General features: G+C 35.3%; 1 protein-coding gene across 4 annotated transcripts in view; it reads left to right on the top strand.

Annotated features, from left to right (window-relative positions):
* phactr2 (phosphatase and actin regulator 2) overlaps positions 1 to 18,393 on the top strand; it is a 43,840-nt gene that overhangs the window by 1,766 nt on the left and 23,681 nt on the right. Inside the window, exon 1 of one of the 4 annotated variants that reach the window (XM_051918064.1) lies at positions 8,656 to 8,861. The exons of 2 other annotated variants lie outside the window; for them this stretch is intronic. In XM_051918064.1, the coding sequence (XP_051774024.1) occupies positions 8,849 to 8,861 (13 nt within the window). In that variant the 5' untranslated portion in view covers positions 8,656 to 8,848. Of the gene's footprint in view, positions 1 to 8,655; positions 8,862 to 15,782; positions 16,083 to 18,393 lie in introns of those variants that run through there. One more of the 4 variants, XM_051918063.1, reaches the window with a different exon arrangement.

Genomic DNA, 18,393 nt, shown 5'->3' with positions numbered 1-18,393 from the left:
CATATACGAACAATTTATAGTTCAGATGTCCAGGGCAAATAGAAAGATGTCATGCATGTCTGTTTTGAAATGGCCTCTTTGCAGCTAATTGTCTCATTAATGATGCTGTTCATAATATATACTGTATATAATATATATATATATATATATATATATATAAAATATAATATATATATATATATATATATATATATAAAATATAATATATATATATATATATATATATATATATATATATAAACCATTATTCCATTGTATGACATGAGCTACATCTTTGGTAATTTTGAGCTGAGTGAGATATCTATGGAAATGACAGTTTAAACCACTTCCTGACAGCTCACCTTTCAGTTAACCACGCTCAAGCTTTTTTTGTTCTATCAATGTTCTAGATTTAAATTGAGGCGTTTATTATTTTTGGAGTGCAGTGAACTGTATGTCGCATGTTCACAGAAAAACAGTTAAAAATTAAATATTGTCTCAGAGGTCTGTTTATATGTCAAATTAATTCAGTTAAGGTGCATAATGTGTCTGTGAACAGTTAAAGATTTCATTGTTTTGTTTTTAGACATTGGCCTTAAAGTCAAACTGTTCAATACAGTTTACAGTGGCATTTGACTCATGAATTTGATATAAAAAAAAAAAAAAAAAAAATATATATATATATATATATATATATATATATATATATATATATATATATATATATATATATATATATATATAATTCTTTTAAAATTAAAGGCATATGAGTCATGTTGACTTGGGACTATAAACTCTTGTGTGTGTGTGTCATGTAATAACTTTCAACCCCAGTAAGTAACTTTTTAAAAAAACACACAATGATACCATAAATAGACGTGACATATTGTACAGTCTGTAAATGACTGTTGTTTACATCAGCAAACTCCATCTACGTCAGTAACACATAACCAGAAGTTCATCCACCTAGAGAAGTAGGTCCCAACGGTAATGGACAATTTAGAAACATATTGATTAACTTATAACAAATTATTTGAAAACAATTTGACTCAAATTATAAGGAGAATTTTACTGAATAATTAAAGGGTTAGTTCACCCAAAAATGAAAATTATGTCATTTATTACTCACCCTCATGTCGTTCTACACCTGTAAGACCTTCGTTCATCTTTGGAACACAAATTAAGATATTTTTGATAAAATCTGATTACTCAGTGAGGCCTCTATTAAGAGCAAAGCCACCGAACCTCTCAAGATCCATAAAGATACTAAAAACATATTTAAAACAGTTCATGTGAGTTCAGTGGTTCTACCTTAATATTATAAAGCGACGAGAATACTTTTTGTGTGCCAAAAAAAACTAAATAATGACTTTTCAATGATATGTCGTGATGGCCGATTACAAAATACTGCTTTTGAGCTTTATGAATCTTTTGTTTCAAATCAGTGATTCGAATCTAACAGCTAAACTGCTGAAATCACGTGACTTTGGCGCTCCGAAGCAGTGATTTGATTCGTAAAGCTCCGAAGCAGTTTTTGAAATCGGCCATCACTAGATATTGTTGAAAAGTCGTTATTTTGTTTTTTTTTGGTGCACAAAAATTATTAAGGTAGAACCACTGTAGTCACATGAACTGTTTTAAATATGTTTTTAGTACCTTTATGGATCTTGAGAGGTTCAGTGGCTTTGCTGTCAATGGAGGCCTCACTGAGCCATCGGATTTAATCAAACATATCTTAGTTTGTGTTCCGAAGATTAACGAAGGTCTTACGGGTGTGGAACGGCATGAGGGTGAGTAATAAATGACATTATTTTCATTTTTAGGTGAACTAACCCTTTAATGTAAGTGCTTTATGAAAAATGCAAGCTTTACATTTCTTCTTTTAAACCCTCCAGAAATCTGGTCCCATTTACAATACTGTAACCATGTCATTTTTGCAATACTGTAACACTGTATTATTTTAACAAAAATGGAAAATTATTATTATTTTTTTGTAATCAACATTTTGCCTGTTGCTAAAACTTACTGTGTCAACAGTTGAATTGTTTTTTTGCGCCTGTGGTTGACATCTGTAGGAACTGAGTACTTTTTTGTTTTAGCACTGTAGTTTCACTGTGTGTCCACCAGGGTGTGTGTGTTCCTTCAGATTTCTTTCAATGCTTAGTATCTGTTCTTGTCAGTATTGCTCTGAAGCCTGCCTAGTGCCTAATGTCTAAGAATCATTCTGTGCTGAAATGTTTTAAGTCTAACCCCATGACTGTTTTTCACAAAGCCTCACATTTATAATTCATAATGTCTTGCTTGTGTTCCTGCAACCACTTAACCCAACTTGGTGTACATCCTCTCTGCCCGCTGTCACTTCATGATCTATATCCAGTCTTTGCAAAGATCCTATCAATGTATTCTGAGAAGGGGACACATTTAAATATACAATCAACGGTGGTTTGTGTTCAACGCAACCAGCACTTTATCTTTCACATTGTGCGACATGGTGAAAAGGCACTAAGAGAAAGCCTCTGCGCTCTCTGTTTGTTTGGATTAATTTGTAGGTTTTGCCTCCTTTGATGCTGGTTTAAGGATGTGTGCTGCCTTTTCTGCACACAATTAGTCACGTAATGACAGAGATGGAGGCCGGTGGAGAGGAGCTGCTGAGTGTGGCTGCCCTTTGCTAACAATGCGCTGGAGACAACTCATTAAACACCCTTTTCTGTTCTTTACCCTCTTAAAAGCTTGTTCCTCTCACCTCTGGATGAATTGTAAACAGTCTTTGAATAGAGTTTCATAGCAGATAGAGTGTCAACACCGACTTGTTATTTGAGGTAATTCTGTGTGATATAGATGATATAGAATTGATGAACTAACTTTTATGATAGTTGCTTCTTTGACAGCAAGCTGCTTTTACATGAACATGAAAATTTGACCTTTCAAATGTCTTCATGTGGGAGTATAGAAATAAAGATTTAGAAAAAGCTGATGCATATCAGTTAAAATATTGTTGACAAGACTGTAACTTGCAAATGGTTCCAGGACAACCCACCTACTAAAGATAAATGGTTTCAAATAGGAGCTCAAGAAAATGAAAGGTTTGCATAACCTACTCCAACGAAAAAAAAAATAATGCAAAAAAGAGATTGAAGTGTTTGATTGAAGTAGATGCGAATGAGTGTACATGAATGCTTTTAATGGTTTGTAATGATGTAATTTAGATCAGTATGATCTGGAGTAATTCAGCTTTGCCATCACAGGAATAAATGAGAATTTAAAATATAATCATATAGAAAAAGTTATTTTAAATTGTTGTAATAATATTTCACAACATTACTATTTTTACTGCGCTGACCCAAAACTTTTGATCGGTAATGTATTTGTCAATTCAAGTCACTTTTATTTAAATAGCACATTATACAATACAGATTGTTTCAAAGCAGTTTCACAGTAATGAACAGGAAAATAAATAGGAAAATAAGTAACAATATTTCACAATTATTGACCAAATGCAGCCTTGGTGAGCATAAGAGACTTTAAAACATTAAAAAAAATCCAACTGACACCTTAATGAACTTTTGTAGTGTATGTTCTTTGCTTTTTAAAATACTTTAGGTTTTTTTTTGTTACATTTGAGCAAAAAGTAAAATAATTAAACAGAAAATTCCAATTAATATTAATATTTACATATGCATATATGTAAATAAATACCATATTTATTGACTGTATAAGATGCTAATGACAGCATAATAAATTGCCAGCATTTGTCAGTAGAATGGGAGAAGAATGTCCTTGTTTCACCTTATTTGGAATATGCTAAACACCATCATATTCCAGTAGCTAATGGAGCAACATATTTATTTTTTTCCCTAAATAAAGGCTTAACCAGAATTTAGACATTAAAGGGTTAGTTCACCCAAAAATGAAAATTCTGTCATTTATTACTCACCCTCATGTCGTTCCACACCCGTAAGACCTTCATTCATCTTCAGAACACAAATTAAGATATTTTTATAAAATCCGATGGCTCAGTGAGGCCTCTATTGCCAGCAAGACAATAAACACTTTCAATGCCCAGAAAGGTAGTAAAGACATATTTAAAACAGTTCATGTGACTACAGTGGTTCAACCTTAATGTTATGAAGTGACAAGAATACTTTTTGTGCACCAAAAAAACAAAATAATGACTTTATTCAACAATATCTAGTAATGGGTGATTTCAAAACACTGCTTCATGAAGTTTCGAAGCTTTACAAATCTTTTGTTTTGAATCAGTCGTTCGGAGCGTGTATCAAACTGCCAAAGTCACGTGATGTCAGTAAGTGAGGCTTCATTACGTCATAAGTGTTTCAAAATGTTTCGAAATTTCAATGGTTTACATGACTTTGGCAGTTTGATACACGCTCCGAACTACTGATTCTAAACAAAAGATTCGTAAATCTTCGAAGCTTAATAAATAAGTGTTTTGAAATCGTCCATCACAAGATATTGTTGAATAAAGTCGTTATTTTGTTTTTTTAGCGCACAAAAAGTATTCCTGTCGCTTCATAACATTACGGTTGAACCACTGTACTATACCACATGAATTGTTTTAAATATGTTTTTAGTACCTTTCTTGGCATCTGAGAGTGTTAATTATCTTGCTGTCAATGCACGCCTCACTGAGCCATCAGATTTTATCAAAAATATCTTAATGTTTGTTCCAAAGATGAACGAAGGTCTTACGGGTGTGGAACGACATGAGGGTGAGTAATAAATGACATTATTTTCATTTTTGGGTGAACTAACCCTTTAATCTAACAATGATGTGCATGTAAATGTTGTTGTCATGAATGTTGACAGTAGATCACTGTTTAGGCTTATGTAGTTTTTTCCCCATAGGGACATAAATGCTTTTGCAAGGCAGCTATTCCTTGCATATCTGTGGTTCCTAACAAGATCCCTTTATGTCTTTCAGTCTGTCTGTCTCCTTCTCTCCCTCTCCCATCCTCCTTTGCTCGTTCTTCATGTTCAGCTTCGTCTTTGGTAGGAGCGTGAAGCGGCTCTATGCGTCAGACAGTGTGGGCGTTCTCGGCAGACACACAAAGGGCACATGTGAAGATGGGCCATCATGCCTTTCATCTGTAATTGCTATGCTCTGTTGTATTTTTAGAGCTGAGAGGATGGCATCTGCATTTATTCAACATTTTAACGAAAGGATGTTTATTTACTGATTTATGAGCATTTCGAGCTGAGACACACAACATATCCCATGATGAGTCAACCCAGCTGGGCAACAGAGCATCTTTTAGTATTCTGAGTCTTGATATGGTTACGGTTAAAAAAGTAATTGTACGGGGTATGGCTCGGGTGATAACATAACCTGCTTTTGTAGAGTGTAAATCAGTGACGCCGCTGTGTTACTTGAAAGACTCCAATATTTCCATCACACTATGTGCTTTTCTCTCAGTACTGGTTAACTTAAAAGCAAAAGGTAACCTGACTTGGTTAAAATATCACAGACTAGTTTCACAATATCACAAAAGCACACAGGACTATCTCAGTATGTTGCTATGATCTTGCAATAGTGCTGTTTCAACAATACAGGGAACACTAATTAATTGCTCATTGGACTTTGACATCACTTTTTTTTTTTTAAACAAATATCCCCATTGATGTGCTTTATGCTTAGTTGAGATTACTAGCTATAACTGCTACTTTTTGTTTTTATTATTACTATAAGAAAATATAGATCATTGGTTTTATGGTTCCAGTTTCTAATTTTTATGGTTCAATCAGGCTGTCAATACTCACCTGCCCTGGTTTGAATACATGATTATGAATGATGACTTAGTCTTGGCAATGCTGACTGATGGTAAATGTAAGAGAGAAAGGACAACCGATGAATTGAACCTAGTCCCCACCATACTTTTTTTTTTTTTTTTTTTTTTTTTTTGATAATCTGCTTCACTCTAATGTCCACCTTATTATGGAAGAAAAGATCTGTCACTATTTGTTTCATTGCAACTTTAAAGATTGTTCCTGGTTTAAGCTCTATTGACAGAATTTGCAGTGTAATAGTGATTATCACAGCAAACCAAGAATTTTGACTTTTATCTTCGGTTTGTAAAAACCAACAAAAGACATGTTTGCAGTATAGTGTGCTTAAAATGAAAATCTATAGGGCAATGCATTGCACTGGGAAAAACACTAGTCCTAAACATTACGGGCCCTGTCATACACCCGGCTCAATTGTTTTTTGCTAGTTTCAGCCTGACGCAGCTATCATTTTCATGATTATTTTACAACCCTTTTGAACCATGTGCTTGGCGCACCGACCATTTTTTCTGTCCTTAAACTAGCAAAAGTGGATTCGGACACACCCTAAGTGCACCTGCGCCATGTGCTTCAGATCATGTGCTTAGATCGTTAAAATAGGGCCCTACATGTGTTAAAGGATTAGTTCACTTCAGAATTAAAATTTCCTGATAATTTACTCACCCCCATGTCACCCAAGATGTTTATGTCTTTCTTTCTTCAGTCGAAATGAAATTAAGGTTTTTGAGGAAAACATTTCAGGATTTTTCTCCATATAGTGGACTTCCCTGGGGTACAACGGGTTGAAGGTCCAAACTGCAGTTTCAGTGCAGCTTCAAAGGGCTCTACGCGATCCCAGATGAGGAATAAGGGTCTTATCTGGCGAAACAATCGGTCACTTACTAAAAAAATAAAATAAAAATGTATATACTTTTTAACCACAAATGCTCATCTTGCACTAGCTCTGCGATGTGCCGCGCATTACGTAATCACATTGGAAAGGTCATGCGTGACGTAGGTGAAAGTACAGATCCAGTGTCTACAAAGCGAACATGCAAAGACTAAGTCAAACGGCCTTTACAAAAAAAAAAAAAAACGTAAAACAACGATATTGGACGATTTTGAAGTCGGAGGAGAAAATGAGATGGAGTTTTTCGCCCTACCGCGGTACTTCCGCCTACGTCTAACGTTATTACGTAATGCGTGGCGCATCGCAGAACTAGTGCAAGACGAGCATTTGTGGTTAAAAAGTAAATACTTTTTTTTTTTTTTTTTTTTTTTTTTTTTTTTGAATGATCGTTTCGCTAGACGAGACCCTTATTCCTCGGCTGGGATCGTGTAGAGCTCTTTAAAGCTACACTGAAATTGCAATTTCCTGGTGATGTCCACTATATGGAGAAAAATCCTGGGATCCTGGAATGTTTTCCTCAAAAACCTTAATTTCTTTTCGACTGAAGAAAGAAAGACATAAACATATTAGATGACATGGGGGTGAGTAAATTCTTTAACATGAAACTAGTGCAATAAAATCACTTACTAACCTTTCCTTTGCAAAATTATATACACCGGTAAACCCTTTTGCCGGTAACTTTTGCATGATATTTCCAATACCCTACGGGCTGCTGAAAGTGCATTACTGTAAATGCAGATTGTACGGACTAAGTTGAAAGCTTTTCACAGTTGCTGTCAAAAAAGATCTTAAAGGTGAAGTGTGTAATTTCTTCACAATTACTGTCAGCAAATGGATTTATAAAAAGTTTAGATTATAAACTAGTCAGGATGCTCACAAAAAGAGCAATGTTTCAACAGCTTTTCGGGGGAATCTAGCTACACTTCTTTGTACATTATACCGGGATAAGAGAAAACATTTTAACATTAAAAAATTACAGTCTTCATCTCAAATTTCAAAAGAACCCAGAACATTCCGTTAAGCAAAATATTAATCCATTTGGAATACTTAGTGTTTTTAATTGCAAAAAAAAGGTGCAGTAGAATGCCTCTCGTAACACAGTTGAGTTAAGGCTGCTCTATGCCTGCTTAAAATTCTATGTAAAGACATAATGCAGACTAAGTGATGCTGCTCTGATTCACCTCAGTTTCTAGTATCAAAGTATACAGCTGTAATTGCTGCGTAAATGCATTTATGCAACCTTTCAGCAGCAGTAATCATGTAAAGACACCTAAATGCCACTTCAGAAGCACTTCTGTGACACCTTTTGTAGTGTAAATTTTGCAGCATCTCAGTGTTCACTTATAAAATATCAACCAGTGCACCCATGTGCCCTGTGATCAGTGCTTCTACAGTTGCTTTGACCAATGCAAAGAAAATGTTTATGTTCATGTGAGTACTCAGCCCACAAGGGTGAGCTTTGAAAACCTACTCTCTTATTTCCCGAACATCTCAAGCAGTGATTCATCCTCTCTGCACTTCAGCCAATTCTCAACGTCAGGTTGCAACACGAAAATAGATTTGGAAGTAATTATTACAGATTCCCACCCACGAGTGTTGCGCCCATCAAGCCCACTTGTGCGAGGCCAGGCCCGGCTTTGACCCTGACACGGCTTACTTTCCTTAGGAATATAGCACATCACATGCACCGGCAAGTGCTTCGCTTATGTGCTTCACCGTGTATAGCGTGTAAAACAACTTAACGCCGGCGATAAGACTCGAGTCATCTGTTTCTGCTGGACACGAGTAATTTAATGAAGGCTACAAAGCTGTCTCACGCTACATCAACTCACCCCTCCTCCCCAACCCCATTCCCCGTAGCCAAAGGCGATAGCTGAAAGCCCCAGTGGACTGGGAGGTTCCACTTGATGGGCTCAGACTGGCTCAGTCAGCTCACTTTAATGGAGGTAATGGCTGTTTGTCATCCTCCAGCCTTCGCTGCTCTTCCTGCCGTGCACCACTGCAGAGAAGAAGGCTGCGAGAGCACCACAGGAAGTGAGGAGAGAGAGAGAGAGTGAGTGAGAGAGGGAGAGAGAGCGAGAGAGAGAGGGAGTCAGTGAGAAAGAGTGAGAAAGGAAACTGAAGACCATCTCACTGGAGCAGTTGATTTTTTTTTATTTTTTTTATAACCTTCCAGTCATGGAACATGCCTGTAAGTCTTCAACTTTTTGACTCTTGTACAGCTTGTGTGTGTGTGCATGAGGATATATACAGTACTCTGCTTAAATGAGATCAGAAAGTTTCTAACATTTTATTAGGCTTTATTCTTTAGGTTAAAATACCTTATTCTAGATATTTTGGTCTGAAGAAGAGTGTTGTCATGTTGTTGGGAAGTCTCATGTGATATCGATGATCTGTTGACACGTGCACTCTTTATACGCTCTTTAACATGCCTCACATTGTATTGATGTTTTCATTATTGGCTCACATTCTGGGAATCCAGCTAGCGTGGTGTTTAATCATTGAATAAACACACATATGCTAAGCTCTGGTGCTGTGTATTACTGCCCTATTTTTGGTTATAGTGTCATATGATGTTCCATTGGATTTGCAATGCTTTTTATGTGTCATAGCATGAAAATGCGGTCTTTCATTCTGTTATTTATTTTTGACAGCAAAGAGGAAATCTGACGCAGAAATCATTTGCCTGTGACTCCATGTATAGTAAAGTGAAAACCTGACAGGAACTATGGTATTACTCATTGTAACATCACAGGTGTCATGTATCTCAAAACAGAGCAGTTTTTCTGTTGATCTAATGGCATTGATATCCTGTTTTTTCTGGCTAAAATACATTTCAAAGTCTTATGTGCATGTGTGTGGCTCACTGTGATAATGTCTTTGACACAAAGGGGGGAACCTCCCTCTGGATATTTTGCAAAGGAAATTCATATTTGTTTGGAAGTGGTTTGCATAAGCTTTCAAGTTTGGGGTTTTTACATGGCCACTTACATATTTACATACAGCTGGGTTATTATTTCATAGCAGGAATGGAGAGGAGGTCACTCATGCTTTGAAAAAGTTAGTCATGGAGTTACTGAATGGATCTGCTGTATCAGTGGAAATGCACAGGAAATGTGGTATAACCTGTTGTTAAAATGAAAGAGGCATGTGACTTACTGTTTATGATCTGTTAGAGGTGAGATTCATGATATGTGTGGTGTACAGATTTTTAACTCTATAAAGCTACTGTATTTTTTGATGTGGAAATTCATATGGTCTCTAAATTATCAACACGACCAAAACTTTGCTGTTTTACACAATCTACTACATTCCTTCTGATTGATAGTTTATTTTTTAAGCAAGTAAAAGGCCTTTTAGTATTATTGTAAAACTGTCCACCTTCAGGTCGTTGAACACAAACATGTCTTTTTGCTGTGAAATCTTTACTGATTTTTATAAAGTTAACGCATGGATAAATTATATATTGTTAGTACTAGTAATATTTCAAGATGAACGCTTACTGGACTGAATCAACTTAGGTTTGCTTGATTATCCATACATAATTTTTTTGGAAAATTTTTTAAATGTGAGTATCAAATATGATACATTAGGCTTTTAAAGAAGAACGTTTATCTCTCCATCATCACTGTATTGCATTGCACTATATATTTTGCCCCCACAATAACAACTACAGAGGTTTGATCATAAAACTAAGCATTTAAAGCTTACTAAGACATATTATTGGGAGATATAGATTGATAACCAATACTATATTTATATGCATTTTATGTCTGCTGTACTGTTATAAAGAAAGATATCAATGATTTACATTATAAGCTATCATATTTTCATCATACTTTTTGGCCATATAAATATCAGCAACTGCTCCAAATTGCATATTTTTACTCAATTTGGGCCTCTGAATAAAACTAAGGTGTTTTTGAACTCCACATGTAATATGCAGAGATGCTGTGAAAATGGCTGTTAAAGTGCAGTTTTAAAATGTGCAGTTTGTATTCTTTTTTTCGTCATTAAAATGTTTTAAATCAAATTAAATGAATGAGTATTTTTGAAAAATACATTAAAATGATCACACTAGATATTAATAGTATAATAGAAGGTCTTTTATTTTACATGAAGGGGTCTCCTCATGGGGGTGGCCATATTGAGATCACATAAATACTACTCCCATTCCCTCAGTAATGTCTGTTATTGGATACTTTTACTCACATAGATTCATAAATGAGTCATGACTGACTGTATAGAGCCTTCCATGACATTGGTAGGTAAAAAAATTTGCATGATGCTACATTCTTGTTGCTAGTTTTTAGTAAAAGCCAAAGACGATTGCTATATCAGTCTGCGAAACAAAAAATGTCAGTGCATCTTTTCTCTACATTGTGATGCAGTAGTTAGTAGCTTTGAAAATAAACTCGCTTTCTATTAAAAATGCTAGTTGATAGTTTAAATATTTATCCATGTCTACTTTACAAAGTGCTAAAAAGGAAAAGTACAGCTCACAAATGTGCATGTGAGCTATTTGTGAGCTGTACTTTAAAAGTGGGCATGAATCAGTTCACTTACCTCATACCTGTATCCTGACACATAAATCTGAAGTAACTATGTGTTAAACTCAATTATATGGTATTACACCCCTTCATTAAACATAATGAGTGTTTGCTTATGTTTAGTGTCGTGGTAATGCCTCTTATCAATGTGCTTGTGAACAGTGTTGGTCCTCCCAATGTTGTGAGCATCATCAGCGTCTGTTTCCCTGATTAGTGAAATTTAATGCTCTCCACTCCCCCTTCGATGTACTATTATTAAATGTCCCAGATTTTCAAATAAGAGCCATCCGTGCTGGGGAAAAACACTTACAGGCAGGATGTCAAGTATTGATCGACAAGGTTTGCCATACCTTGTTGTGCTCCATCATTGGCTAAACGGCCCAACAGGAGCCAGTAGTCTACAGAAACATTTCCAGCAATACATCATCTGTTTATTTGTGCTGTTTATATCTGAAATGTTTTAAGTTTAGGTGACGCTTCGTTAACAAAACTGCTTATGTCTTATGCATATAGAAACATGCATGAGATAGTTATCTTTAGATCTTGGCAACTCTCTTAAATTTGCAGAGTTGATTCTGTGGTTTATATATTTGCATACCATGAGGTGCAAGTATCTTGTTTTCTAGCACACTAGAACTTTTCTCTGGATTTAGAGTTAATAAATAAATCATCTGAGCAGAGGAAAGAACTAAATGGCATCACTTAAACAATAATTAGCTGATATTTTGTGCTGAGATTGGCAGTTAATAATTGATGAGCTTTTCCTACATCTTTTCCAGTGATGCTGCATTTAAGTTTTGGTCCTTGCACCCTTTTAGGGGATTGTGGGTGAACTGCAAAGGCATGAAGTGATTATTTCGATCGTCATGGTCACAAATATCTGCTATAATCATGAATTGCATCCTACTAATGCCCACATTTAACAATACAAGGGGGCAGAGCTAGCAGTAGATCATGAGCTGATGAACAGTGTATTAAAGACTAATGCATAGACATTGTATATACATTTGAGGGTTGTGTTTGTTTTGATGGGATGCAAAGAGATCCGCTTTACCCTTATTAGCTGTATGCCATTATTGTCTTCCCATATGCACTTAGGCTGCACTTTAGAGCAAATGGACAGATTTTTTTTTTCTCTGCAGTCCAGACATGTGTCTCTTGGGATAACTGACTACATTGGAAATCAGATTAAGGTGTTCTCAAAAGAGTCCAGTTAGAGCATCTGTATGGTATGCATGTGGACCAACAATTCACTTCATTTAATTCAACAGATTTACTTATTACAAATTGTGATGAAAGTTCCTGAAATTCTGAGATATATCAAATAGCAACAAAATACATTCAATTGCAAACATATTCATAAGCCGTATACCAATCCTAAACCGTAAAAAGAGATGTATTTTTCAAACAAATGAGATATTTGCATGCAAAGTGCACGGATTTTGTCAATAGATGGCAGCATTCTCTGTAAGACTGTCAGGAGATGAGGAGGTGTGTTGTGATTTGGTGACTCACCATACGCCCCTTCTATTTTTAAACCTGGGCCAAGGCCATAATCGATGCATGTCAGGAACCAATTATAGAATACCGTGAATTAAGTTCTTTTGTATGCATACTAATGTAGCGGTCTATAATAGTTTTCCTGAGATATTTTTTTAGCATGGAGATATTCTTTACACTATTATTCTTCCATGACTAAAAATAAACCGTTTGTTTGGCATGACCATCTGCAGAACACATGGAAAATCAAAGGTGATTTTAAAATGAATGCACCCTTATAATATTGTTTTGGTTTCTAGTGGATTCTTTGGAGTCTATGTGTGTCTGTCTTATGTGTTTAATATGTGATGTGCATGAAAGCGGTTATCAGAGTACAGAAGGTTCCCTGTCAGTGTTAACTGAACAGATGCAGACAGACCGTGATATCAGACTGACATGCCACTCTGACCGCTTACAAACAATTCAGGGCTTCTGCTAACCCCAGCAAAGGCCCTGCATTTGGTCAAATCGGTCAAATCATTTTCCAGAGGTATTTTTCTTTATTATATTATACTATATTATATATTAGTGCTGTCAAACAATTAATCGTGATTAATTGCATCCAAAAAAAGGTTTTACATAATATGTGTGTACTGTGTATATTTATGTATATATATATATATATACATACAACATACATTTAAGAAATATTTACATGTATACTTGTATGTATATGTGTGTGTGTGTGTATATATATATATATATAATACAAACACACACATATAATAAATATACACACTTTATGTAAACAAACTTATCTTGGATGCTTGGATGGTTTGACAGACAGACAGACAGATATTTAAAGCTTTTTTTATTGATATAATGAATTAATATGTTTGGTGTTGGTTAATTTAACGTATGAAATTCATTAACACATTTCATTTTGTGATTCCTTAAGTTATGCTCTGTATTCAAGAACTGTATGTTCTTCAGTAAAAATTATTTAGAGAGAAAATAAAATTAAATATAATTTTCAGTTTACATTTTTATTTTGTGTTTATTTTTAGCATTTTAATTTAAAGTTAGATTGCTAATATACTAAAAAAAAAGATTATAATTTAAATACACTGCCCGGCCAAAAAAAAAAAAAGTCACTGTTTGGATTTGAATAGGCAATGCAAGAGTCAAGCACTCTGTAAAGTCTCCTCCAGCACATCCCAAAGACTTTCACTGAATTTAAGGTCTGGACTCAGAGGTGCCAATTCATGTGTGAAAATGATTCTTCATGCTCTCTGAACCATTTTTTCACAGTTTGAGCCTGATGAATCTTGGCTTTGTCATCTTGGAATCTGGCCATGATGTGTCTTCCTACATGGTTGTTTAAGAAATGAAAAGCTACACACTCCACCAATTAGGGTTAAAAGAACCGTTGCCAAACATAGAACATGCTAGAAACATAATAATCACTGTAATAATGAACCAGTCATAGACTCTTAAGCATATGCCTATTTAAATCCAAACAACAACCTTTTTTTTTGGCCAGGCAGTGTACTTTTACATCATCCTTAGGGCCCCCTAGTGGGCCCTGGCTCTCTGGTTGACAACCACTGCTTTAGATTAACTAGCTTTATGTGTCTAGCTGTACAGTGGTGACAGGGTTCACTCAAGTAGCTCTGCGGTTATTGGTATCCCCTATTTGTTCCCTTTATACTAAACCTCTAGTCTACTATTTCACCCCTCTTGAATAAAAATAATTCATTTCAATAACAAAATTAAAATCAAATGATGCAAAGTTTACAGCAACAAAGATTACATCAACAAATCACACTATTTACAGCTTCATGTACTCAGGGCCATGGTGTTATGATGGTAAGGAGGACCTTCAGGAAGGAGGGGAAGGGGTGGAGAGCTCATACTTGATGAGAACATTCAACTTAGCTGTGCGCAAAACAATAGCTCACATCTCTAGAGTTGGCTTGTTTCCGTAAGACTTCCTGCTCTGAATCCCACCCACCATTTCTGCTTTGGGAGAGGGGGCTGTGGGAGGGAGTGCAGGCCGTCTGTGGGGCTTTTGGCCTCTTTTGCAGGAAGCAAAGCAATAGCCGCAAGCAAACATAAAGATTATAGCAGTGTTAGCATTTGGCACAATAAAACCTATTGTTTTGTTATTAAAGTGCATATTTATTCTCATGGGACGTAAAAGAGAAATGGAAGTTGTCACAAGGACTGTATCTTAGTAACTATTAGGGTTTGTGTGTTTTAGCACTCGTCTTAGATGTTGGTTTCAAACACCTAAAATGGTCAAACCTTAAATATGGTCTACTGTGAACAATAAAACCACAATGACATTCACTCAGTCAACTTTATGATGAAGGTACATTTTAGGTAGAACAGGGTATTTTTATTTAAGTCAGGTTGGGGCAGGTTGTCACTGGTTTTAAATATTAGGAATTTATATAATTTGATATTTGAAACACAGTTGCCAATGTTATTTTTGTATGTTACAGTTTACTTTTTGCAGTTTCATAATTTGTTTTTTTTTTTAATCTTTCTCATTTTTATAGTTAAAATTTTGTTGAAAGCATTTGACAGCCTGTTTAATGGTCAGTTCCAGTGTGACGACCATGCCCCGCTATTGAACGTCAGTGTTAAGGTATGTGTCTATTCAGAAACTGACTTTCAGCAATAAGCCAAACTTAAAGTAAAAATTAGCCAGGGGTCATTTTTATATAAAATATTTTATACATTTTAATTCAAACGATCAGGTTTTGAAAGCATCAATAATGGATGATCTTTAGTATAAATATTTTATACAGATTTATAGTTCGATTTTCTTTAATTAGTGGATGTAAAACTTAGGGGAAACTTTTACAGTCATTTCTTGATCAAAAAGACAGATAAAACGTCTTGTGAGTTAGCGAAAGTCATTATCAACAAAGTAAACCATGTTTTTTATACATACAGTAAAGCTGTAGTCAAAAATAGCTCGCGCACTACAGTATTTTCTAATGATGTCACTTTTGGCTAACACATTATATTACCAACATACATTTCCATGCTTTAAGCAGGGCTGAAGCAAGGAGGGGCTTGAAACTTCCTCCTTATGACCTCTGACTGCTTACAATCTGCAAAAAAGGAATGACAGGCATTTCAATCCGGAGTCTCGGAGCTCGACTGCGTTTCTTGCGAGTTCACAAAGTATGGAAAAGCTCTTTTAAGAAGCAGATCTCAGAGCTGGAGTAAGGAAATGAGTCTCCTGTTATGTCGATCGAGTGGGCTTTGTTGCACAAGTTCTTGGGGCGTCGTATGATTATTGGTTAGCGGCCCATTGAAGATCGACATGGGCCAGACATCTGTGTCCAGCTTGTCTCAGAGAACGAGCGGTAAGTGTCTGAAGGGCTTGTTCAGTGACTCGCTGTTTACTCACCCACACCGCTATCTCAATAAACGCCCAAGGAGGGAAGACGTGACTTTTCAGTGTCCGCGAAAAAAAACCAAGTTCATTTTCAAGTCTGGTTTTTACAAGTTGGCTTTGATCTGCTATTTACGCGATGCGATGAAACAAAACGCTCCCATTATAATATTCAAAGCAAGCGCGTGGATTTAGGTTTGTCGCGTGGGCTTGTGTAGCGTGCAGTGTAAACGATCAACAAGTGGGACTTTGTCACGCGCATCTTTCGGCGAATTGAGGTGTTTGTGTTGATGGATTAGTTTACTATAACATCCTCACTTGAAGATGACGAAGAAACATAAATTTACTTGCTCGTGTATTCAGGAAATGATTTTGTCACTGTGTTCTTTTGCTGTCGTTTGTCGTCAATATGTGCCATCAAAGCGGTGTGCTGTTTTTAAATTTACTTCCTAATTCGGGTCAAGTCAGGGTGTAATGTGAAAAATTTTAACGGGGAAAAAATGTAAAATGATACAGTTTAGTTTTGTTTATTCTTTAGCTGTATGTTACCTCACAGTGGAAAAACATTTGAAGACAACTTTAGACTATTTTAAGTATGTATTATCTTATTTATGATTATGAATGATTTATATTAGAATAGGCAAAAAAATTCTTATAACATCACTATTTTTATAGTAATGTGAAATTTAATGAAGCACAGTGTAATTTTGTTAGTCATTATCAAAACCCATGTCTAAATTGTAGATTTACTGGTTTTGGTTTTATTTAATACAGGACAGGTGCATGTTCATCTCCTCTGGAGACTGTTGATTTTAAGTTGTTATTTTAAGTATGAGCGACAATCAAATTACAATAGCAACAATTTCAAGCAAGTACTTCACAATGCATTGTGACTGTAATCTTAAGCTTCTTTCTGCACCAAATGTTGAATCACGGGATTTGCCACTACCTTCATTTCCCCATAATTTCCATTATTGCCAGAGTGATATAACTTCTTTTGCTATTAATTTACCAGCTCTCAAAAGAAAGCTGATCAGATGTTATTGTGTTTTCATGAACAGCATGCATATGATGCTTTAAATAAGACTGAATCATGCTTTAAATGGGTTTGATGGGGTCTGAAATATATAGAAACTGTAATGGATGTGAAAGACCACAGAAATGAAAACTGAATATAATTCCGACGAAGCAAAGATTTGATTGTATGGCACTGAATGATCTATACTTCTTTATTAATTAGATCCAGAAATCATCAGTGCTGTTTTTGTCTTTGGTCTAGTTCTTTTGAATCATTTTATAGGAAAGGCCATTACAAACATAGGCATTTCCTTTCTGTCAGTAAGGGAACAAAGTGTTGACTGAAATTGGCCTTTTTTTTTTTCTTTTTTTTTCTTGGTATTATGAGGAACTGGGGCTGTGATGCATATGCTGCTAGCAAATTTTAATACAAAGCTAGATTTAGCATTCATTGTTGCCTTAATGCACATACATCTTGTCAAAAATAGGCTGCAACTTGAACACTTTTATAAACACCCTCTGCTCATTTGTTGACTAACACACCCTCTTCTGCATTACAGAGTTTGAGACTTAAAAAAAAAAGCATTGAGACAATGAACTAATTTTCAGGCCTCACATGCCTCTTTTGGAAGTCTTAGAGGTTTTAATAACTGATGTCTTTTGTTTTCAGGTCCTCATGATTATTTGTCACATTTGGTGCATTTTCAGTGGCCTCCCCATATAAAAGAGGAAGTGAGCAATTCAGTCAGCTGTACAAACTCAAATGTGAAAGATAATATTCACAGCAGTTTTGCCCCACAATATAGATCTGAATAATATTGCTTAAAATTTCTCCATATTTTTCAGCATTTTGGTGATATTCAATAATAGGCTATATCTTATATCATGTATTTGATCATTTCATTCAAACTATAAATTAAGGCAAGACTCAAAATCAAGGCTTGTTTTCACCCCGTTTTCAATAAATGAACACAAGGAAGAATATTTTGTCATTTTCAATTATATGCACCAATATAAAAATACATATTAATGAACAGATATAATATTTTTGCTAAAACAAAATATACGTTTATTTTGGAATAGGAGTTGAATTGAAGTTTGGATTGATTCTTTTTTTTCTTTCTTTCTTTTCACTTTTTTGGACAACTGATTCACAGACTGAATTAGAACTTGGAAAGTTTTTAAGTTTATATCAGAGACTACTAAAAACATCTTAAAGGGTTAGTTAAACCAAAAGTGAAACTAATGTAAAATGTCATCAATTA

The sequence above is a fragment of the Ctenopharyngodon idella genome, chromosome 13 (genome assembly GCF_019924925.1).
Source record: "Ctenopharyngodon idella isolate HZGC_01 chromosome 13, HZGC01, whole genome shotgun sequence".
Lineage (NCBI taxonomy): Eukaryota > Metazoa > Chordata > Actinopteri > Cypriniformes > Xenocyprididae > Ctenopharyngodon > Ctenopharyngodon idella.
Note: the sequence above shows the minus strand (reverse complement) of the source record. Positions and strands in the feature narration are given on the sequence as shown.